Source organism: Conger conger, chromosome 5 (assembly GCF_963514075.1).
Source record: "Conger conger chromosome 5, fConCon1.1, whole genome shotgun sequence".
Taxonomy (NCBI): domain Eukaryota; kingdom Metazoa; phylum Chordata; class Actinopteri; order Anguilliformes; family Congridae; genus Conger; species Conger conger.
In genome coordinates, this window is record NC_083764.1 from 19,018,364 (window position 1) to 19,043,359 (window position 24,996).

Sequence of the window (24,996 nt, forward strand, 5' to 3'; positions counted from 1 at the left end):
AACAGTGATTGGAGAGCTGAAACACTCGTTCTGATGACAGGGCACGGTGGCCCCTGACCGATTTTTCTCGGAGTGTCTATATCGCTTTAAAACACAGCTGCGCGCTCACATGCTAACGTGCTAACAAAGAATTATGTTGCCGCATGCACTGGCTGCCTGGAGTCAACTATAGCGCTTTTCTAAATGGGTAAAACCTCTTGGTAACCTTGGAAACTCATTCATGCATTGAATCCCAAGAGTAATAAGAATCTACTCTGGGACCAGAATAGAAGTTTGCTTGGCTCTACCAGAGATGAGTGTTTGAGGCTTTCTTGTGTATTGTAGATTAGTTGCCTAGGTTACTTTTGACATTTAGCAGTATGCGTTTCATTCCTGGCTGGGTCATATTGACCATACTGCATGTGCCAAACATAACATGCTATCGTAAGATAAGTCATGAAGTGTCAAAATGTCCTACAATGCTACTAGTGATATTGTAAGATGTAAGATAGAAGTGGACAAAATCTGATTGTGTGTATGTGCACTACTCCGTTTAATTATTTCTCATAGAAGAGGCGATGATCTGAACGGCAACAATGTTGGTGCAAAGCATTCTGGTGATCTGGTGACAAGGATGTTAATGGATAATGATCGGGATGAGCATTTGTCTCTGATTGGATCAGGCATGTCACATTGAGGGACTGGGCCAATCAGCATGGAACGCATTGAATGCCCTGGATATTAGCTTCCTATTATACCGCTGACCTTAATAATGGCGGCGACGGAGATTACAAAAACAAGGCGGAGACAAGGCCTACCTGCTCTCCGCAGCCAGGAAGGAGCTGCTGGGCGGGGTCTCCTGGCAGCTTTGGCCCGGGTGCCAACCCGCCCTGCAGGAGGAGCAGAACTCCAGGCTGCAGACGGAGCACTGTACCGACTGGGCCCCAGTGGGATCCTCCTCCTTAAGCTGGCACACAGCCTGGCACGACGAAGACGGGCACCACGTCCTGCACGGGTCCAGCAGCACTTCTGTGACAAGACACCGCACGCCATTGGCACCCCTCCGCAAGGCCAACGGAGCCCGATGCCAGCCTACTACAGGGCATGACGCGGTGTCGTGCCGTATGACGCTGCGACATTACAGGCGGTATGATGCGGTGTAGTAGGCCGGCAACAGGAGTGGTTAGGTGTAGCCTAGTGGTTAAGGTACATGACTGGGACCCGCAAGGTTGGTGGTTCAATCCCCGGTGTAGCCACGATAAGATCCACACAGCTGTTGGGCCCTTGAGCATTTAACCCTACATTGCTCCAGGGGGATTGTCTCCTGCTTAGTCTAATCAGTCAGTCAAATAACATGTAATGTAATCTGTAAATCATAAGATTGAGAGTATGTACAGTGGTGTGGTCAATATTTTAATACAGAGATACCTTGGTTAAAGAAAGCAGCATTGAATCCAGAAAAATCCAATTAAAATTAAATTTGATAAAAACCCGCAAGGGCTCACATCCTCTCTGATGTGTGCTGAATCATCGCCTCAATCTTAATCGAGGGTAATATCAAGACACAGGATATTGCTCTGAAATCACGATAAATTGGATTTGCCATTAAACTTACAGGCCACAGGTTCAATTCCAAGGTCGGGAACTGCCATTGAAACTGTTAGCCTCTCAATTAGCCTGAATTGCTTCAAGAAATATGCAGCTGAAAAACAGACAGTGTAGTGCACACTGCATTCTATGAAAAAATAAGCAAAGTACTACCCCACCCCCCCACCTCCTCATACCCATCTGTTAAACTGTAACCTTAACACTGAGCCATTTTTAATGCCACAATCAAAACACTTTCTTTTTTTTTTTTCTACTTACTTCTATTAATTATTGTTACTCTTATCTTGTAAGCGCTATTTTTATTCTGCTTTATTCTGTTTTATTGTTGTGATTAATGTGTATTGAAAGAGATACATATAAAAACAACATATCTCACTGTCATGTACGTCATGTGTACTGTATGTGAACAATACAACTTGATCGATTGATTTACTATGAAAACCTGCAATTACAGTATAGAGGCAGATTTGAAGAAAATTACAAAGGCTTTTTTGATGTTTTGAACTTTGAATGTCTCTGCGATCCATGGTGCGTCAAAAGAACATTTGTGCACAAAACACTATCGATTTCTTGGGAGCTGCACACAGTCTGTTTAGCAAATGACGTGCGGAGGCTCAGGAATAGACGTAGGTGTGGGAACGAAAGCCTTTTAAGATGAGGTTGGTGAGACCCTGCTCACCTTTCTCAAACTGCAGCTTCCTGTATCTCTGCATGATCTCCGCAGCCACCATCAGCTCGATCTGTGGGAGGAAGAACTGCAGACGTCAATGGCAGCGAGGACTAAGGGAGAGGCTTAATGAATGGGGAGAGCAGAGAATGCGTCAGCACCGGTTAGGAACATTGGAAACGGAGCGTAGGAACGAACTGCACTTCAGAACTTTAAACACACGCACGCACGCACACGCACACACACTGCAGAACTTTCAACACACGCACACATACACACACACGCAAGCACACACACACAGGCACACACACATACGCGTGCGCACCCTATTCACTTTGAATATCTAAAACCGGAAATTTGAGTCCAGGTGGTAGGCAGTAAAGGTAGTGCCACATATCTGACAGTACTTTTACACCAGGTTAAACAAAAATGAACAGATACCTGTACATACGACCAAATGAAACACTGGCATGTTGTAATTATTCTCACTGCTTTTATCGAGATTCAAGTATTCAAGCTGCAAGGCTCTTGTCACAATGAATTATGACAATAATGTGGAATGATACCGATTAGAGGTTAGTGTGAGAAGTCTGTCATCTCTTGGCCTGTCCGCAAAATGGCACTGGACATACAGTATATGGTATAGAAACCAACAGCGATATTGATACAAATACTCCATGGCTTTTTTTTTTTACCATAATATCTTTCAGTAAAGTTTTGACAGGACCTCAGAGAGCCTGGCAAGCAAACGTGAAAGGTAAGGATAACGACAAAGGTAGTGATGCACAAAAAAGGAAAATTACCTCATTTTCCAGTAAGTGTCCCTGTTTGGGACAGGCAGAGTCAGGGCAGGTAATAGCGGTTTCAAGACCCTCTTTGATCAGCAATTCCACATACTGTTTCAGGCACTGGAGGGAGGGAGGAAGGAAGGAGAGAGAAATAGAGTGAGTGAGAGATAGAGATGTAGAGAAATAAAGAGAGAGAGAGAAAGAGAGAGGTGAAAGTGTGAGAGATGAAAGCATTATACAGACTCACATTTTAGAACGGTTGCCCTTCAATCCAGCCTGAAACCCAGACTCGATTACGGCTAGAACCCCCGTGATGAGGGAGAACAAAGATGGAGTGGGCAAACGTTAATCAGCGTCTTTGTTTAGAGCGGGCGCCTTTGCACCATAGTTCTACTTCACGTCTTCCCGCGTAGCCAATTGACTGGAGCCCTGTGACTAATATCAGACTATATTTATATTACAGTGGCACCTCTCTGCCTGAAAGAAAAATATCCTCTTAAAATACTGCAGTATGGCACAGTAAAGCCGCACATCTACTGCTGAATTATTGGCGCCCTTAATAAAAATGAAGAAAAAAGGCTGCATAAAATAAAGTTAATAATCTACACGTTATGTTCTATATGTTATGGGAAAGCCATATACATTTATTTCAATACATTTCCTCTCATGATTCAATATTTTTGCATGAATAAAAATTTGTAATCCATAGGTGTCAAAATGATTGGCACCCCTAACAATTATTGTAAATAAAATCTAACAAAGTGAAATTGTCAATAAAATTTCCTCTGCTAGGAAGCAGAGACTTGGTCACTGGCAGATTGTCCTGAAGGACAATGACTCCTAACATACATGAAAATACACATAGAAATACTCAAGTGAAAACATCAATGTTCTCAGTCTCCAGACTTAAATTCCATTAAAAACCTGTGGTCTGAACAGAAGGATTGATGATTTTGTATGGAGCAAAGTTCTGCAAGGAGGAATGGTCAAAATTCTCCAAATTTGTTCTGTAACCTTATCACAAAGGACAGGAAAAGACTAATGGCTGTCATCTTTGCCAGGGGTTAGTACAAGCTTTAAACCACGGGTGCCTATAATTGTGAAACCTGTTTTTTGGGGAGCAACCCTATGACAAAACTTGGTAATGTCAGACAAACTACCTTCACATCATCAAGGCAGTACAGGTGCCAGGCTAACAGTCACACAATATGTGTTAAATGGAAAATAATTTCCTCAGAACAACAGCTCGTAAGCTACAAAACATGCATGCAAGGATATAAGTTTGGATATTTTGGAGAAGCAGACTTGCTACAGAACACTAGAACACTTAAGGTTTCAACAGACATTGACACTACTGATCACAACACAAATATCACACTGATACGTACTATTGACCAAACACATTTGCACAACTGGGGGAAAAGCTAAGAGTAAAAAGAAAAAGAAAAGACACATAGTAACACTATTGACCGGAGAACAGAAAACAAACTGGCACACCTAACCACAGTACAGAAGAAAAAAAGACATTGACTTGAATACATTTCCACTACTGAACAGTACAGAATACACACTATTGATCAGATGAAAACAAAACACACAAAAAAAAGTCACATTCTCACTACTGAGCAGAGTAAAAAAAGATACATTGGCAGTGTTGTTTACAGTACAGAATACAAAAATCAGCAATACTGACCAGAGTACAGAATACACATTGGCACTGTGTGATGGTGGTCATTTGCTCCAAAGGAAATTCTCCAAGGCACAGCTTACAGGACAGCAGGGGGTCCAGTGCCAGGTCCCAGGTGGGCCGGTACCTGGCGGTGGTCATGAGGTCGGGCGGTGTAGTCCTAAAAGAGACACACAAACCACACTAAACTTCACACCTTCATCTTGAGGGCACCCAACACCATCTCTCTTCAGACCTGGGTCAAATACTTTTTTGTGCTTGAATGATGCAGTTGAGAGGACCAGAAGGCAGGGGCTTTCACTTTTTGGGAGTATTTTATAGGTCCCGAAACACCCGATGAGCTCAGTAAAGTGTAAAAAAAGTATTTGAATCCAAAACAATTACATATCGGACCCAGGTAGGTCTCTTTTCCCATCATCTCAAGACCTTTTCCCCTTTTCCATGCTCGCCATTTTCCAAGCACTGTTGGTCTGTTCTCATCATCAAGTTGTTATGCTACGATTATCCTCCCAGGATATGCCGCCACCCAGGGAATCTGAACATGGCACACACTGTACCCAATTATACAGTTGGACCTCTAGTGCTTTAGTATCCAATTATAAAGCTGGACCTGGAGCTTGAAGCAGAAGAGCACAACCTAGATTAGGCCAATCCACACACCATCACACACGCGTCACTCAGAGACCTGCCATGCCCATTGGGGCTATGACTCCTGCCCATCAATTACAAAACGTCAGAAGTGTTCCAACACGCAGCAACCGCCACAGCGCTCCAGAGACGTTGCGTAACCTATGTTTGCGGAAACTTTTCATTTTTTTTGTTGTTCTCCAGACACCGCTTTGGGAGAAGAATTGAAGTGATGCCCTCAGGCCGAGGAGGAACGGCACCTTTTATCGTGAGCCGTCCACGTCACCTGTTATTTGTGGTCTTAAGCGAAGAACAAGAACACTTAGTCAAGCGAAAAACGCTAAATCTGTTTCTGTCACCTGCAGCTGCTGCTAAAGAAAGAATGGGTTTATTTCTGTCTGCCACCCCCGCCCCAGCCCCCACTTTCCCACCCCGCCCTGGGGAAAAAGACACGAGTTCAGAGCAGCTCCCGACTCAAGTGTTCATGGGAAGTGCATTAATGCCTCGTACCCAAGGCTGCTAGGCAACTGATGGCAGAGCTGCTGGTCACATCCCCTATATAACACAATTGCCCGTATACTCCATACACTGAGTGCTATATCCCCTCTCGCAATACTACCCAGTTTTCAAGCCTGTGCTGATTACTGACCCCTGAAGGGGAACAAATCAGGGGAACATAAATCATAAAATGATAGAAATCACTCAACAAATTTTCCTATCTATGACCCCCTGTGGCGACAGCACAATGACAGAATGATAGCCTAAAAATATATAGACAATAAAGCGGAGATCCACAGCAGCCTCTAAGTCAGTTACCCTTGCTGGCGTAGTCCGTTGATGCCCCATAGGTTAAGTGCATCAATCCTGGCAGGGTTAGAGTGGAGGAGAGCCCGGGGCTTGTTAAATGCAGACAACAGACTTTTATCAGTCCGAGGTTGACAGGGGAGGTCTGGAGCACTTCTCCCCAGACCGAGAGAACAACCCAGCACGTGTCATGCCCAGCCCCACACACACACACCCCCCACCCCCATCTGTTTATCTCTCTCCGGATGAGATTTGTACACGTAGTGATGTTAGCAAAAACCCTTGGAGTAAAAACGTTCTGGTGTTCCTCCTCCTCCGCTTCAGCTGCGTTTCCCTATTGAAAGAGCTGGCACAGTCAATAATCCCCGAGCACACACGACAAAGCACTGGTGTGTTTTGTTTGACAGAGACAAACGGCTCGTCGGAGAAAGCTTCCCGAGAAGGAGGGCTCTTATTTAAAATGCGTCTTGCGCTGCACGCACACGCACAGAGATTTGACTACTGAAAGGTAATCATGCAAAACACACAGGGGGACACCATCCATCCTAAGTGAGAAGCACTCAAAAATGATCCATGAAGCGCTTTGGAAATAATCAAAGATAATCAAGTGTTCCAGTCTTGGGGGTGGGGAGGTCTAGACATAACTGGGAGAAGGCATTGAAGCAATACACTCAGTGAGCACTTTATTAGGTATTTATTGGACTTATTTTATATTGGACTTCTGCTGCTGTAGCCTATCCAATATCCAAGGTTTGCCACGTTGTGTGTTCAGAGATGCTCTTCTGCATACCACTGTTGTAATACGTGGCTATTTTTGTGTTACTGTCATCTTCCTGTCAGCTTCGACCAGTCTAACCCTTCTCCACTGACCTCTCATAAAGAAGATGCTTTTGCCCGGAGAACTGCTGCTCACTGGATGTTTTTTTGTTTTTAGCACTATTCTCTGCAAACTTTGTTGAGCGTAAAAATCAGCAGAGATCAGCAGTTTCTGAGAAACCACCTTGTCTGGTACCAACAATCACCAATCAAGTGACTTGGATCACATTTCTTCCCCATTCTTACATTTGGTCTGAACAACAGCTGAACCTCTTGACCACATCTGCATGCTTTTATGCATTTAGTTGCTGCCACATGATGGGCTGATTAAATATTTGCATTAACAAGCTGGTGTACAGGTCTATCAAATGAATTGCTTACTGAGTGTGTATTTCACAAAGGCAGCAAAGAGAGATACTCTAGAGTCCAAACAGAGTCTCACAGTCACAATGGATTTGGGCTCTGTACTGTCAAGCTGATTTGGGTCATGAAAATCCAGATACGGTCTGGATGAGCAGTCAGGACTCAAACATGGCTTCTCCCCATGACTTGTTGGACTTCACTTCACTGGACCTTTTTAGCAGTCAGGCCAACAGGTTCTGAGGGAACCAATAACGGTACACTCAAGAGAAGCGATAGAGCCTGAGAATGAGACCAAGTGACATTCAAATGCCATCAAAAAAGAAGAAAGACTACAATTGGACGTGTAGTAGCGCCATAATACATGGAATAAAGATATAGGAATGGATAACCTTTTACACATTAATTATTGTGCCTTGCTAAAGGGAACAACTGAAGCCCTTGTAAACAAGGATTCTCTGCCAGGTGATGTCTCAATAGTATGCTGCCATCTGAACGAGGCTTGCATCCGGGTGGCAGTACTGTATATTGTGAGGGCCAGCTTTCTAATTTGGAATGAACCTTGATAGATTCAAACTGGGATCTGTGCGATCATTTGATGCGACGGTATGTAATTATGCTGAAAGTTGTGTGACAGGTCGCAAATGAAAGCTGTCTGCTTTCCCCACGTCTCTTGACTGCTTTTGGACAGTTTTGAAGAAGAGACTTTGATGAATATCGGAGGTGACAGTGTTATGGACTGTTTGCGACATTGATGTTGTGGTACAGGTGTTGATATAAGAATGTGGCACCATTGCACTGAATGTCAGATTCAGAACGCTACATTCTTTGAGGGATGACAGTAGACACCTAACCAATGGGGGTTGGGGGGCTTCAATTGTTCCCTTTAGCAAGGCACAATAATTAATATGTAAAAGGTTATCCATTCCTGTATCTTTATTCCATGTATTATGGTGCTACTACACGTCCAATTGTAGTCTTTCTTCTTTTTTGATGGCATTTGAATGTCACTTGGTCTCATTCTCAGGCGCTATCGCTTCTCTTGAGTGTACCGTTATTGGTTCCCTCAGAACCTGCTGGCCTGACTGCTAAAAAGGTCCAGTGAAGTGAAGTCCAACAAGTCATGGGGAGAAGCCATTTTGGGTCCTGACTGCTCATCCAGACCGTATCTGGATTTTCATTACCCAAATCAGCAAAAAGTGCAAACCATGCCTTCTGGATTACCATGCAAAATCAAATGAGCAGAGGAAGGTATTTCAATCCAAAACAATTAAGTTTTTGAACCAGGTCTGAAGACAAAACCAGACAATGGTAGTGGTGTCCATAGCACCAGGACCAGTGACTATAAAGAGTGAAGGTCTCACCATAACTGGATAAAGTGGATTTCTATACTGTGTGATACGCGCAATACCTAATCATATGCACCAGTAGGTTTGGCATGCCAGCCACATCCCTGTTATTTCAATGATTCTGAATGCCCGCAGCAAAATGGGGTCCTTTACAATGTTCCCTGGAATGTCTGGAGGGACATAGGATAACCACGTATAATATTACCGTCAGCTTCAGAACACTGCATAGAAATGACAGTAAAACCAGGTTGAGACCAGCAACATTCCAAACAATTCTGCATGAGAAGGATTCCATACAAATTAGATTGAGAAGGAACTTGGTCCGCCCAATTTGAGATCAACACAGGGAAAGAGAAAGTGGAATACACAGGGAGCCTCAGAGGTCTCGGAAACTGGAGGACAGCCAAGAAAACCAGAAAAGTTGGACACGACCAAAGAGGCAATTATAATACAAATTAAGAGAAAAGCCGCTACCAATTAGCTTAGCAGAGCTGGGTACATGATTACAGATAAGGTAGAGAATGTGATGCACTTTTCCTCTACTTTTCAAGCCAAGAAATAATGAATCAGCTCCATGTTAAAGGACCCTCTCTATAGAACATAAAAACATTTAATGAGACAGTCCATCTCGCCTTGTCATTTGCCTCAAGAATAGAATATATCTAGTTCAAATAATCCAAGTGCATGCTTCAACTATTAGCCATGTTCAGATATTCACTGCATTCGTGGGCTTTGTTCTTATGTATTTATTCATCATTAATAGTCATATACCGATCTTGCATTTGATTAATCAAATGTGTGAAAATAATTAGACTGTACATGATATTATGATATCATTTAGCAAACACTCTTATTCAGAGCAACTTATGATGTAGGTTGCTTTGTTTAAGAATGCAGATTTGATCATTTAATTTCGGAGCACGTGTGCATTCTCTGCCAATTCAGAAAGTGTCCCCATATATTTTGGTAAGACTATTGCTACAAAATCCAGCAGGACATTTTAAATTGCATTAAAACTTACAGTATGTGAACCTGATGGAAAATAAAATAGCATTTATCTCAGCTGTTGAGAACATAACCTATACCTATAACCAAGCCAATGTATTAGTGCAACTGAGCCAATTACAAATCATTTCACTTCTGCAAGGTGCAACCAACAAAATGTTCAATAACCAACCATCAAATGTGATTCACACATTCAGTTTTTATTAGGATTAGCACAGAAGCCTGTGTGTTTGAGCACTGCTCTTTGGAGCAACAGCTCTCCCCTGACCCATAGGCAGTGCTGTCTGGCCTGGCTGAAACCAGAGGCGCGGTCTGCTCTCACTGTGTCAAGCCGCTCATAATCCATCTGTCTCTTTAAAAGGTCACATCTGCAGGCCCGGCATGAAATAATGAGCAGTTACCTTCCGTTGGTATGGAAACCATGTCACAAGCAGCACCTTATTTCAGCAATGAACTATGCATGTCTGATAAACCTGTTAAGGTTTCCTGTGAGAATTAGTTCCCCCCCCCCCATTTCATTGATTCACAGTTCCTCCGGTTATTACCACTTGACATTTACCCACGGACTAAATGAAAACAACGAGCATCCACCATCTTATATATGCTGTTATTGAAGATGGAGATGGAAATAGCAGTTTGAAGCAGGAAAGGTTGAAGCACACACATACACATACACACACAAAAAAACTACATGAAACCAGTAGTAAATATAGCTCACTCTCACAGATCAATGTTTTAGTGAGATTGATCTGAATCTCTGAAATAGGTAAACACTGAGTCCACACGACCTTTGAAAGATTAAGTGTTCCCACAATATTCAAATCAAAGAGAAATGAACAAAGCAGCTATTTAATTTTTTCACCATTTAAGCTCAAGCATATACACCGATAAGCCAAAACATTATGACCACTTGTCAAATATGCTGTAGGTCCTCTGTGTACCGGTGGTTCTACGATGTCCCTGGCTGCTACTGCACAACCCCCAGATCGATTGGGTCCAGAGAATCATTCTGGGGTGGAGTCCCAACTGCCACTCGGCCTGCCTGAAGTCCCCAGTCGGACCTGGACATCTCCCGTCTCCCTGTGAAGAGGAACCTACCGACCTTTCTAAGATTCCTCTTGAGTACCTAGACCTGTGACAGGCTTTCAGCCATTCCTGTGCCTGTTCACTACCCTCTCATCGCTCATACGACTGCATGATGAACCTGCCCCCTGATACCATGCCCACTAGAGCCCGAAACCCAGAGCATGAATCAAGATTCCCTCGCCTCGGGCATCATTCACCCTTCTTCGTCAACTATGGGAGCCGGATTCTTCTTTGTTGAGAAAAAAGATGTCACCCTCCACCGGTGCATTCACTACCGGGGGTGAAACAGCATCACTGTCGAGAATAGATACCCACTACCCCACATCTCATGTGCCTTCGCCGTCCTGCAGAAGACTAAAGTCTTCTCCAAACTGGATCTTCGCAATGCCTACAACTAGGTCTGTATCATTGTGGGTGATGTGTGGAAGACGGCTTTTTAACACGCACACCAGACACTACGGGTACGGAGTGATGCCTTTCGGACTCACTAACACACAAGCTGTTTTTCAGACCATGGTGATGTGCTCCGTAACTTCACTGGTCAATGTACCTTTGTCTACTTGGAACAGGACTTCCGTTCATGGTCTGGACAAATCATCACAACCTGGAATACCTCAGCTCGACTCAATCCTCGGCAAGTCAGGTGCCTGTTCTTCAACCGGTTCAACCTCACTCCAACCTACCGACCTGGATCTGTCAAACCTGATTCGTTATCCCACCTGTACTCTTCCCTGGCAGAAGAGGGGAGTCCTGTCACTGTTCTACTCTGCCACTGCCTGGGGACCGTGGTCAAGTCCGATATTGAGAGGGCCGTGGAAGAAGCCCTTGCGGTCGACCCGGGTCCTGAAGATTCTCCACCCAATCACCTGTTTGTTCCAGGAAACGGTTTGCTCTCAGGTCCTGTTCTGGGCTCACAGAACTGGCCTGCCACCCTGGAGTCCCCACACTATGGCGCTGCTGACCCATCGGTTCTGGTGACCCACCATCAAGGAAGACACCGATTCATTGTTGCCGCCTGTATCAGCTGTGGCCAAACCAAAACCTATAACTAATGGCCCAGCGGGTCACTTCAGCCCCTGTCGCTACCCCAACGCCTATGGTCACACATTGCCTTGGACTTTGTCACTGAACTCTCTATCTGTTGCTGGAATCCATCCAATTTGTCACCCTACCTACCCTCTGCCAGAAAAACCGTGGAGATTCTCTTTCCCAACACCTTCATGGACTTACCCGCTAGGTTGTCCCTGATCGAGGCCCACAGTTCTCCAGTAGGTTTTGGACAGTCTACTGTGCCCTCATCAGGGCCTTCCCGAACCTCTCCTCAGGCTTCCACCACGAGACTAATGGTCAGAGCGCCTAAACCAGGAACTGGGGAAGGGTCTGTATCCTGGTCTCGGGCTCTTCCGTCGAAAGAGTACGCCTACAACTCCCTCCCAGAACCACCCTGTTGCGTTATGTCTCTGGAACTAAGAGCTGGGCCAACAGCCAAAGACATCCTGCCCCTCGTTACGCAGTTGGCCAGAACATCTGGCTCTCATCTAAAGACATTCCCCTCCACAGCACCAGCTGCAAACTAGCTCCGATTTCTTGGCCCTTTCACTCTATCCTGTGTCACCTGTCATATCCTCCCACCTCATGCTGCATCCACCCTGTCTTTCATGCGTCTCGTTTCAGCCCTCCGGTCTGTTCCCACACCTCCCATAGATGCTTGACCGGATTGAGATCTGGGGACTCTTCATCATGTTCCTCAAACCATTCCCGAACAGTTCATGTTGTGTGGCAGGGTGCAGTATCCTGCTGAAAGAGGCCAGTGCCATCTGGGAATAATACCGTTGCCATTAAGGGGTGTACCTGGTCCACAACAATGTTTGGGTACAGGTGGCTTGTGTCAAATTGATGTCCAATTGATGTCCACATGAATATGCAGAACCAGCATTTCCTAACAGAACCTTGCCCAAAGCATCACACTCCCACCACCGGCTTGTCTTCTTCCCACAGTACATCCTGGAGAAACAGCAGCTTTACCACTATCAGCATCATCGATACCATTGTTTGAACCACAGAGAAATGTATTTTCATCCCAGGATAGCAACATCAAAGTCAACGATCAGAAAATTCTATGACTGGAGACTTTTGACAAATCTGTCCATAACACATTATGTAAAATAAACATAAGTAAAATAAAAATAAATCAGACTGTGCAAGTCATTCTCCCCATAGGAGAATAATTTGTCTTCTTGACACAAGTTCACATGAAGTTCACAGTAAACCAACAGAGTGGCATTGTACTGTAAACAGTAATGTAACATAGAAATTTCAGACACTGGCATTTAACATGATAAGGGCCAATGGTTATTGTAATATCTACAGATTTGACATGGAACATAAATTGAGATGCTTTCGAAAACCCCAAAAGTTCCAGCTGAAAGCTTTCTAAATAAATTTTATAATGTTAGAAAGGAAAGGTCCAGTAGTTGCACAATCTGCACTTCTACATTAATCATGCACTTAGGGCAAAAGTTTGCACTAATGTCAGTGACGAGTGCTGGCAGTATGATTAGATATGCAGGAGTATAATTAATACGTGTTCCTACTTTGTGAAATGCCTGCTCTGTAATTTATTTTTGCATCATGTGAATACATGGTTCCAGGTCTCAAAGTTTTTCATGTTATATTTGCCTTATTGTTGTACAGTAATGTGGCCACTGTGACTGTAAAAGATCAAATTAGAATCATTTTTGGCAACGTCGTTCCAAAAATAGACCTCACAAAAACATGAGGATGAATGTTATCGGGTACATGTCAAACTTTGTTAATAAACAAAACCCTCCAAGCCACATTTTGTCTCTAGAGAACAAAACGGAGGCAAAAAGAGACAGAATTGCTGATGGTTCTCAGAAAAGCCCTAAATACTGAGACGCAGGCACCCAAACCAGTACTCTGAGAAAACTCCACCCACTCAACTGGTATAAAAACTTGAACTCTCATGATGTCAATGTGAATGCCATTAAGTGTGTTCAAATCCATCCACTGCACAGACACCATTGTTGACAGACAAAAGGCTCTCATATCTGCAAGTGGCAACATCATTTCAATTATGCACATAAAAACCCTAAATAAACAAAGTTTAGTCTTATATTGAGACTTAAAATCTTATTTCCATTACTTTTTTGCTAAATAAGACAAGGTAAGACAGTTTGACATCTCAACAATTTAAATGGAGTAAGATGTCACTTTTCAAGCAAACTTTAACATTAAACAAGCAAATACTTTCTACTTCTACTAAAAAAATTAAGATCTTAAGTTTTATTACAAAACCAACACTTGTCAAGACAGTCACCTTTTGCAGTGTGTGTGCATGTGTGTGTGTGAGAGAGAGAGACAGAGAGAGAGATCAATAACTTACAGTATGCTATTCAGCTTTTCCAATTTTATACAAACAGTGATTCAGTTCATTGTCTATAATTGTCTCTCTCTTACTGACTGGCATGTGTTTTCTAAGCAGTAACCCTCTGGCCAAGGGTCACGGACTGGAACAACATGTCCTGTTTGCGGTACACCCCCACCACAGCATGTCTGTAATGCCTGGCTGCTTCCCCGCTTCAGCCTGATTCCAGGCAGTGGATTTCTGGTGGATGAATAGGGCCCCATGTAAAACCTTGAAAAGGTCCACATCCACCTTTATGTCAAACCACATCCTGGCAGCCTGGCAGAGAATGGACCTGCCTCACATGAATGGATTACATTATCCTTCCTTCTTCAGGTGGCATTAACAGCGAACCGTCTGTTGTCATGCCCAAGATGCGACTGGGAACAAATCACAGCCTGTCGGAGAGAGGAATTAAAACACTTTCACACTGCCCCTCCAATGAAATCCACCACCCAACTCCTCCGAGAGAGACCGGTATAATCGGATGTGTTCCAGAGAGTAACACAACTATTAAGGCAATTTTGGAAATTTAGAAAGTGCACAATGTTATTAAAGGTACATTGTGTGAATTCTGTAAATTAGGAATACCCACTGACAAGTGTAGATTCAAAACTTCTGGTAACACTTCATTTGAAGGGTCCAACATGAGAGCTACATAACTCCTTTGTAGGCACAACATAGCACATTCATAAGCACTACATAAGCATTAATGAGCACTTATGTCAGTAACCGCAAATGTGCAGCAAGTGACATGACATACCGAGTGAACTGACAGAAGACCCTTATATTGGTTAGTGACTTAAGTGCATATGAATGCTTACAGTATGTTGTGAATGTCCTACTGCTTATGAAGGAGTTATATACACTCACTGAACACTATATTAGGAACACCTGTACACCTACGTATTCATACGATTATCTAATCAGCCAATTGTGGTGGCAGTGCAATGCATACAATCATGCAGATACTGGTCAGGGGCTTCAGCTAATCAACCACATTGAAGCACATCAACCATCAGAATGTGGAAGAAATGTGATCTCACTGATTTCGACCCGGGCATGATTGTCCGTGCCAGATGGGCTGGTTTGAGTATTTCTGTAACTGCTGATCTCCTGGGATCTTCATGCACAACAGTCTCCAGAGTTTACAGAGAATGGTCCGAAAAACAAAAAACATCCAGTGAGCAGCAGAAACACGTTGTTAATGAGAGAGGTCAGAGGAGAAGGGCCAGACTGGTCAAAGCAGACAGGAAGGTGACAGCAACGCAACTAACCACACATTACAACAGTAGTATGCAGAAGAGCATCTCTGAACACGCAACATATCAAACCAAAGAGGAAAGGCTACAGCAGCAGAAGACTTAATAAGTCTTATAAATACATAATAAAGTGCTCACTGAGTGCTCACCAAACTCTCTCAACCAAACTTTCTCTGTCTCTGTCAACTCTGTCATTCAAGCATATGTGTCCTTCAGAGCACTTGCAGCCAGCCAGTTCTGGACCATGAGACTGGTATTGCTTCTGGCTAGCATGGCTAGGTTCTGCCCCAGGAGCACATTCTCACTGCAAATCTTCCTAAAAATGTATGTCAAACATGGAAGTAAGGATCACATTCAGCTCATACAATGTGCTCATACATATAGGCTAATGGAAATAATCATGACATCACCAGCTCAACTTCATTAAGCCATAAGATGACATCACCAAGACGTCGAATGACTCACTGGTCATGACAGAACCCATGACACTTGGTGAAAGAGGGGAGATAACCCTAATGTCATGGTCCCACTACAACTGGCTCTCTATATTTGACCATTAATCATTCCCTTCATTTAACTGGTGACACAACCCCTTCCATTTTATACCGACTTTGATTCCCCAGGCCACCAATACAAATGAGAATCTCAGCTGACCTACCCAGTCTAAATGTAAATAATACAAACTGGCATGAGTCTGAACACTTCCCGTCTTCCCAGCCAAGCCATAGCTTCTGCATGGCTCAGCTACAAACTGAGGATGACAAAGCTTCCCAAGTGAAGCTTCCCGCTTCCTGACGCTTGTTGACGCGTCCGCTACAGTGCCATGTAACCACCGTCTCCTGAGAACTGAGAACCCCGTTCTGCCAGGCGGAACAGAATGAGATCACAAACGTGGAACACTGCAGGAAAAAGAACACACCTCATTCTCTGACATAATAAACCGGAGCTGAAAGGACTAATCTAATCAAAACCTTCTTACCCAAGCTTATACAGACTCTGTTACACGGCCATAAGGCTCTTGATCCATATTAAAAATAATTATTGCGGAGAGCTTATGAATGTAGCTCCTAAGGCAAATTTGTTACGTGGACTTTTCTTAAATATGAGAATGAAATAAGAGTATACCACACATTCTATCAATATATTATACAACATTATAATAGTAAATTACAGCAAAAGAGTAAAAGCGATTGAAGCGTAAATGACAGCGAATTTCATTTAAAATTAATGAGTAAACAACTTTGGTAAACAGACTCAAGCGGCCCATACAATTTCTTTTCATTGCCAAATGCAAGTCTAAATTATATTCATGCAAAATGTAGAAAAAAAGAGCCTCAGAGCAGCACATTTTTCACTACGGTCATGCAAAGGGACTCGAGTACCAATTCATCATTTGTTCATTTAGTTTACTAGCCATAGGCTGAGTACTAATCTACCCTGAACTCTATATAAATCATTCATCCTCATATGAATCAAACTGGAGACAGCACAACCATGAACTCGAATGACAAATGTGACCATGTACCTTTTAAACGCGTCATTACTTCACCAATTTTAGTGTAAGGTAATGTGTTTGGGCACTGATTTTTGGAGGAGACCCATAGACTTTTAATAAGTAACATTATTAAAGGCATTTGTGCCAAAACTACCTTAAAAACAGAACAGCCTACTACATTCAGATTGCTGTTAATTAAATGTACTCTACTCACTTAGAAGAAAATGTTAACTTTATTATTTAAAAAAACCCCCAACATATATATATATATATATTTTTTTGTTGTAGTAGCTCCCTGGGCCTTCATGACAACAATAAGGTGATACATGGGGGGGAAATATATATTTTAATATGTATTTTAGCAGGGTCCCCTTCCATGACAGCTGGCTGTGGCAGGAGAGTTGTATTAATCTCTTTTAAAATATCCAATTCCATTTATGTAACAGCAATTTCACACGCAACAGCCAATTCGGTTTCAAAAGCACAGTAATTTCTGTAATACAGTTGCTTTTTCCAGAAGCCACAGGCTACACACGTGTTTCTCAGAATAAATAGCCCTTTGCCCTGTTGCTACTTTACCCCTTTCCTTTGAGAAATTGCACTGCGTGGAAATGACTGTAATTGCATCTTAGCATGCAATGCATGTTCTTGTGTGTTCAAAAAGGATCAGGCTCATTAGAGTATGTCATCTTGTTGTCTAGAGTTCTGGAAGCGTTGCGGTTAGGTATTTGTGTATTTGATGGGTAAAGAGAGAGACAGAGAGAAAGAGAACTTGCCTCCGTCTCTGAGGATTCTGCCACACAGTAGTTAGAACAGGACACGAAGAGAGGCTAAAAAGCTTTGTAATGCTGCTTCATCAAAAAAGACACATACCATACATACACATACACGTAAGCATACTCACTTTCTAAATTACATTACGTCTTACTTGGCTGATGCTTTCATCCAAAGCTTCTATGTGCCGACTTACAGTTGATTAGATTAAGCAGGAGGCAATCTCGCCTGGGGTTAAGGGCCTTGCTCAAGGGCCAAATAGTGGTGCGGATCTTATTGTGGCTGCACTGAGGATCGAACCACCAAGTTTGTGGGCCCCAGTAATGTACCGTAACCACTACCCTACTAGCTGCCCCTAGCACACAGACTATATCTCCCTCTCTGTCATGCAGACAGAAAAACAAACAGACATACACGCATGCAAACACACTCGAAAACGGCGAGCTGTAATGGCCTACAGCAGTTTACTTTTCTCCCCTTTGACTGTGATATAGCATATCCATCTGTTTACATTCACAAGTCGAATAGAATGTATCATTTGATGGAACGAATGGACAGAAAACTTAGCATATCATGTATATGTATTGCAGCCTTTGAGGCTAATGATGTGTAAGAAAGCATTACATCTTTGAAGGACGTGTTTTGGTCCGCTCGGAGTTAAAAATAGGATGTCAAGCTTAGAAGTTTTCGCATTCCAGCAGATAAATCCAAGAGATGCAGAAGCTAAGAAAAGATGATGAGCTCCCAGAAAAGACTCCCAGAGAATTAACAATGCCCGTCCATACAGGGAAACACTCACATTCTCGTACAGCAGTGACCAAGCTATGGTGAAACAGTACTGTACCGGTACTATCTAGGACTGGAGGGTAGAAATATAGTAGAAGGCAATTAGACCTTAATTACAAAAGATTTTGCAGGGAGAGGATTTCACTTTGCGTCTTTTTGTTGTTTTTTGGTATTCGAGTCACAGATGATACACATAGCTTGGACTCCTGACTTAGCTTCTTACGTTTACCCGCAATATGCGTACTTGTCGCATTCCAGCATTTTTTTCCACAGTACTCCTACCGGTCCAGCCTAAAAGGGTTTCAAGGGTTCTTTCTTTTTCAAAACTAGACCAGGGCTTTCCCCACACTGCCACAAAAATAAAGCTTAATTCAAAAGCAGTAACTCGGTGTAATGGGAATTTAGGCAAGCAACAAGTTAAATGGAACTTCCATAAGCCAATCTGCCACAATCAATTTTGAATAAAAGCACCTCGAAAGCATCAACTGGCTGCATTCTGCAACTTATCCCTCAAAACACCTTACATACAGTACGTATCCACCAATTAAACTCACGTCTCCTAACATTATGCAGTAGAAGGTCGGACAGAGCAATGTGTTACTAAAAAACTAAATGATTCACACAGCTATGAACATAGCTGAAAGAGGAAATGCAGATATATTTTATTCTGTCCTAATTGACAGAATAAAACCAAATATTCAATAAAACACATTTTATTGAATACATATTTTAAAAAAGAGAAACAGACAATGACAACAACAACAACAAAAAGCCATAATGCCTACTTACTGAGTAGCCGAGTGTGTCATGAGGGGAGCAGGACTGACCATCCACTTAAAATCAAAGCCAAACAAGAGCTGAACCCACTCACTCAGGGGCTGGGCTATTTATTTACCTGCAGTATATCACAGTGAAAGCAGACACCTGAGACAGCACACCGAGTTCTGGGCAGAGAATATGCACAACGTGCAAGGGCACTTCTACCTCGGAATGCCAGGTAGCCATTTTAGACTGATTAGATAAGAGTTTGAACTAAGATACAGATTTAAAGCTAATATGACCCTTCTTCTAGTACGGCCACCCCTGTAGCTCTCAGATGACAAGTAGGTATGTTCTGTGTGCGGATGTTCATCAATTATTAAAAGGGACAATAGGGCGTTTTGTGATGGGTGAAGGGGAAGGTGGGTATTTAGACTTGGCAGGCACAGTATATACTGGGACCCAGGAGTCTGTCCCTCAGTGGAAAAAAACTGGATTAAAAAAATCCAACCACCCTGCAACAACTAAGGATACATAATATCTGCACTGCTTGAAGGCAGCCAATTCAATTTCTACCGAGATCATTACAGAACAGAATTAATTCACATTGAGAAGACACTCTTATCCAAAGCAACTTTTATTATTTTAGCATAAAATGCATATGCAAGAGGTTTTGACTTGAATTATTGAAGTAATTCAAGTCAAGTACCTTTAACAAGGGTACAGTGATAATGCTACACTTCAAACTATCTATCTTGGAATTGCAAGCTCTGTTAAGCATTATGCAACATTACTGTCTGACAAGTATGCTCAGGCAACAGTGTGTAGTAGTGGTTAGGAGTCTAAGGCCATAAACCAGGAAGTTGCAGCCCCTAGACAATGAACAAGAATCATTAGCACAACCAGTCCTAGTCGCTCGGTAAGGCAGTCATATAAATTAATGAAGTAATGTAAGTGGGAAAGTGTGGCGTAAGACAAAGTAGGCTACAGTGTATTTGGGAAAAAGTCTGAGCAGCCTCAGTGTTGTAGTTAAGAATTAATGGCATACGAATAAAGCAATCTCACAAGTGCCATTTTTTTAATCATAGGCTGGGTCCCAATCTCGTCATTACTGCACCCTCAACCTCTTCATTTGCAAACTTCACTCTGAGGAATGCCTCTGGAGATACGAATGAACCATTTGCTGCCAGTTTTGGAGAGAGTCCAAAGTGTGTTACACCACCCCTCCACCCGCAGAATTTCTTGAGGGAACAATTTCACACAATAGCAGACTCAATAAGCAAAATATATACATCCACATAAATCATTGCAAACTTTTGGTTTGGTCTGATTATTCTATCTCTGAACTTTTCTGGCATGAATTTGAGAAGACCTAAATGAAATTAATGGAGCAAAGATTTTTTTTATTGAAAATACTCTTTACATATATTATAAATGAAAAATAGACATAGCAGTAGATTAATGTCCCACAAATTCTATTCAAGCTAGGAACTAGATTATTTTGGGCCCCAGGAGGACTGCTGTCCATTTGGACAAAGCAATTCCCCCAACTGGCCACAAAGGCAAGACTGTAGGGCAGGCAGTCTAAGGAAGCTAGAAAAGTGAATAAATAATGCAATCCGATTCAGTGAATAATGCCACAATGAGAAAGATTCTGAAGATGTACTGCAATATGTGTATTTCACTCACATACAACAGATGGTAGTTTTGCATAATTGTGAGCAAAACTGTTTCATTAACACAACCCCCCCCCCCCGAACTTAGTCTCTCTGCTTTACTAAACTCTGAATCAACACTGGACCCCTACCACGACACTTGTAGGGATCCTACAGGGGTGGAGAAAAGCATACTTTTAGCCATGAGCCAGGGTTATTTCTGGAGTGGGAAGCATTGAGTCATAGATGGCTGCTTCTATTAGCATGTTACTCTACAGTTGCACCAACATCGAAGAGACAAGAATAGGTCAGGTGGAGATTATGTGACTGTTTCAGCAGTGTGAAATCACTTTCGTGCGTTTTTATAGGTAAAGGCTCAGGACTCTGTTATACAGGGCCACACGTGTTTCTAAAGCTATAACACATTGAACAGTCGCCAACTGTTAAATATTTCTAATAGGGTAGACTAGCAGGAACATTGATGAAGGAACACAAACTTTGTTCAAAGTCACACACACACTCACACACCAACAGCTGCCATGCAAGGCACCAACCAGCAATTGGGTTGGAGCAATTGGGGGTTAGGTGTCTTGCTCAGGGACACTGACACACCCAGGGCAGGATCCAACGGGCAGACGACTGCTCTTACCTCCAGAGGCAATGTCGCCCGGTGCAGTCTCTGTTGCAACTGAATACTTACTAGTAATTCTACACAAGATTCTGCTAAAAATCAAGAAAAGAAAGAAAATGGTTTCTATTGGTTCAATGCTCTTATTTGCCATTCATCTTATTTAATTCTAGATATTTGTATTTGCATTCTTAGACCAGGAAATGTGCTTTGACGGTTCAGTTTGAGATTGAGCAGGACTACTTTTTAATCTACATTTTCAGAAAGAGTATACTCAAGATTACAGGGACTATGTTGCCCATTTAAAAACATTAACACCACGAGTCCAGCTAACTTTATTTTACGCAAACATATGAGCAATTTCCTTCCAGTGTGTCGGAACAAACAGGTGATTAATCTACAAACACGTGGATCGCGTAGGTATAGCCTAAGATATAACCTAAACTGTGGCATCCAGTGCAGGAAAAGGCACTATAATCCTACCTTTACATTACATTACATTAATGGCATTTGGCAGACGCTCTAATCCAGAGCGACGTACAACAAAGTGCAAAGTGCAAACCCATAACCAAGGATAAGTGCGCTGAAAGACCCTACCTGGCAACCAATGGCAAAGCACCATACCTTGATTGTTGCAGTAAGCATCCAGCTGCATTGGGCTACTGCAACTGTACATGTATGCTAATGTTAAACTGCACACACTCAAGTTGCTCTTGGTAAGACAATTTGCAAACCACTGATATGGTGATAAGGACCCCTGGAGAAAGTATGCGTGTGAAAGTGAAACTTTCAAAACCAAAGCTCACGGTAAACAGACAGATTACTGTTTAATGGCAAATTTTTGTGCGAGGTGAGCTCTTGCGTACTCCTTATGACATTCTGAAAGTTGAAATTCATGCTGTGACTACAAGGAATCATTTGCAAGTGAAAGAATTGTGTTTCCTCGCAAAATGCTGTTCCAACATTTTTTCGAGTGATCTGAGAACCATTAAAACAGCAGGGTAGCATAAATGATTTCATCCAGTGTTCCTGTACGACGGATATGTAACCTAATGTCCCCACAAACTAGGCATAAACACATGATTCATAATTAACATGTAAATTCATACAGTCGGTAGAAATGAGACCCCAACGTTTAAGCAGATACATGTTCTTCAAAGAAAACAATCACGGAGCGTGGTTTCTGTGGTAATTAAGACCTTCGTAGGCAACTGTCGGGGATGTGTCGGTGTCCAGTTTGTACACAGCTTATAGAAATTATATGTATACGTGTCGCACATCTCTTAATTGATGCCCTTTGTCCAAATTTATACGTTCTGAAGTTAAGGGCTTGTGCATGCACTGCTCTTTGCTCTGGCACTATTCGCGGATCAGGGTCCAGCTGCAGTATGCGCAGCTAATAACCACGAAGAACACACCATTTACTTAGCCTCTACATGTTTGCGCCCCCCTGAACTAGACGAATACCCAAGACAACTAAAACATAGCCCGGTGTGTCCCTACGGAGATGTGAAACATGCTTTTCTCAAACAAAATTTAAATAACAGTTTTGTTAACAACATGGTGTAATGCAGCAAGTACACAATGTAAACAATGTTCACACAAGAAATCAGCGTTGACGTTCGCCAAACCGCAAGAGACACTAAAAGAGTGGTGAGTGACGAATCCAGAGTTTCCCAGGATTTTATTCAGCATTCAGGATTTTAAAACAGTATTATGTTGTTCGCTAACGGGAATACGTATAACTACTAAAGTACGACATCGCACCTGAAATCCACGATTTTATTAATGGCACGTCCCAGAGTGTCAGGCTTAGAATTACTTGATATTATGGGGACGCTTTGAGGGGGGCTACTGTACAGACCGTGAAACACAAGCCCACAATAGAGCCACATTAATATGAAGACTATTTGTTACATAGCAAGTAATATCATACATACAACCTTACCTTTGAAGATAATTAGCCACCGGTTCCTCCACGACTAGGTGACGTCTTATTTCACAGCCTTGCAACCATTGCACACTGGCATACCCGATGTAACACCAAAAGTACGCGTGTTTGCGTTACGAGGTGATGGTACTTGAATGCCCCTGCAAACGAAACGCGGCAAGGGAAATCAGCTGTTTCCAAAGACTCGCTGGACGGACGCCATTTGTCGGTGTTTATACGAGTTGAAGCGAATTTAGAGTCCGAACGCCGGCTTCTGTTCTGAAGACAAGAGAATCACTGGGAGCGCCCCTTGTCGGCCAAGAGGCGTTCATGACAACATGCAGGACAAAGCATTGCTTTATCTTTAGAGGTTGCAAACTCATCCTGAAAACATTCGTCTTACATTCGTCACACCACGCAAACAAGAATGTATATTTGTGTCAATGTCTGTTCCCTTATTTTGTGCTAACTGCTGCTTGATAGTTGATAAGACCCACCCCCAGATTTACAATTAAATAACCGTATTTCATTGTAACCGATAGTATAAAAATCCTAATAATTGTTGAGATTCATACATGTGTTTATGTAGCCTATTAGTGATGTGTGAGTGACAGTGAGTAAGATGATCAGGGTAGCTGCTGATCTTGTGGATTTTGGCAATAATATTCTGAAGCTGAATGCTTTGAATTTGAATCCCTGACAGTGTAGGCTACCTAGTAGGCATATCAACCTTTCTCTTTGAGTTTGTTGGGTCTTCTTGATAGCTTTGCTTCCTCTGGTTAGAAATGTAATGATAGGAAACATTACTTTACAACTAGCAGGACAAACAAACTAACAAACAAAAATTGTTATGCAATTAGTTATTAGTGTTCAGATAGATTAGTGCCAATACTATGCATAATGTTGCTGCTTGTTTTTATGACACAGGGTGTTGAACTGTTATGTAGAACAAGCAACTGAACTTTTTTCATGCTGCCCCATCTGTGACTGACTGGACAGGACTCGCATTGATTCAAAGTTGTTTATATTTCATGGTGTTAACAATAACTTCAGCAATTGACCACATTCAGCTCTGGTATGGAGAACGATTGCTCTACTTGAAAGGTTTGGAGTCTTGGAATAAGTAAAAAAGTGGTAATAGAAATGGAAATTGAACAAAACTACTTACAAGGTCTTGAAGAGCTACAATAAGAAGCCATCCTGGCAAAAATGTAGCCAGATAACATGCTCAATTCAAATTCAAATTCAAATGGCTCGATCTGCCATGGACACTAGAAACTTAAAGATGATAGGTGAGATGATAGCCCTGGTAATATCTATGACATTATCAGATGTGCATAGATGGATGGCATTAGCATATTTAAAATAAAACGACTATTAAATACCAATGCTTCTTTTTTCTTTAAAACCAAAGTACATTTTATGTGTTTATGTTCATCAATCACGTGACTGTCTATAACAATATAGGCTACCAATATTTTATGGATTTATATATCAGCACATA

General features: G+C 42.4%; 1 protein-coding gene across 2 annotated transcripts in view; it reads right to left on the minus strand.

The window, feature by feature from the left end:
* rnf144ab (ring finger protein 144ab) overlaps positions 1-23,805 on the minus strand; it is a 29,063-nt gene extending 5,258 nt beyond the window's left edge. The window contains exons 1-5 of one of the 2 annotated variants that reach the window (XM_061242860.1): positions 23,511-23,805; positions 4,736-4,889; positions 3,058-3,162; positions 2,267-2,327; positions 798-1,008 (exon numbers count right to left, since the gene is read on the minus strand). In XM_061242860.1, the coding sequence (XP_061098844.1) occupies positions 798-1,008; positions 2,267-2,327; positions 3,058-3,162; positions 4,736-4,870 (512 nt within the window). In that variant the 5' untranslated portion in view covers positions 4,871-4,889; positions 23,511-23,805. Of the gene's footprint in view, positions 1-797; positions 1,009-2,266; positions 2,328-3,057; positions 3,163-4,735; positions 4,890-19,309; positions 19,360-23,510 lie in introns of those variants that run through there. The other variant, XM_061242859.1, reaches the window with a different exon arrangement.
* Positions 23,806-24,996: the final 1,191 nt, after the last annotated feature.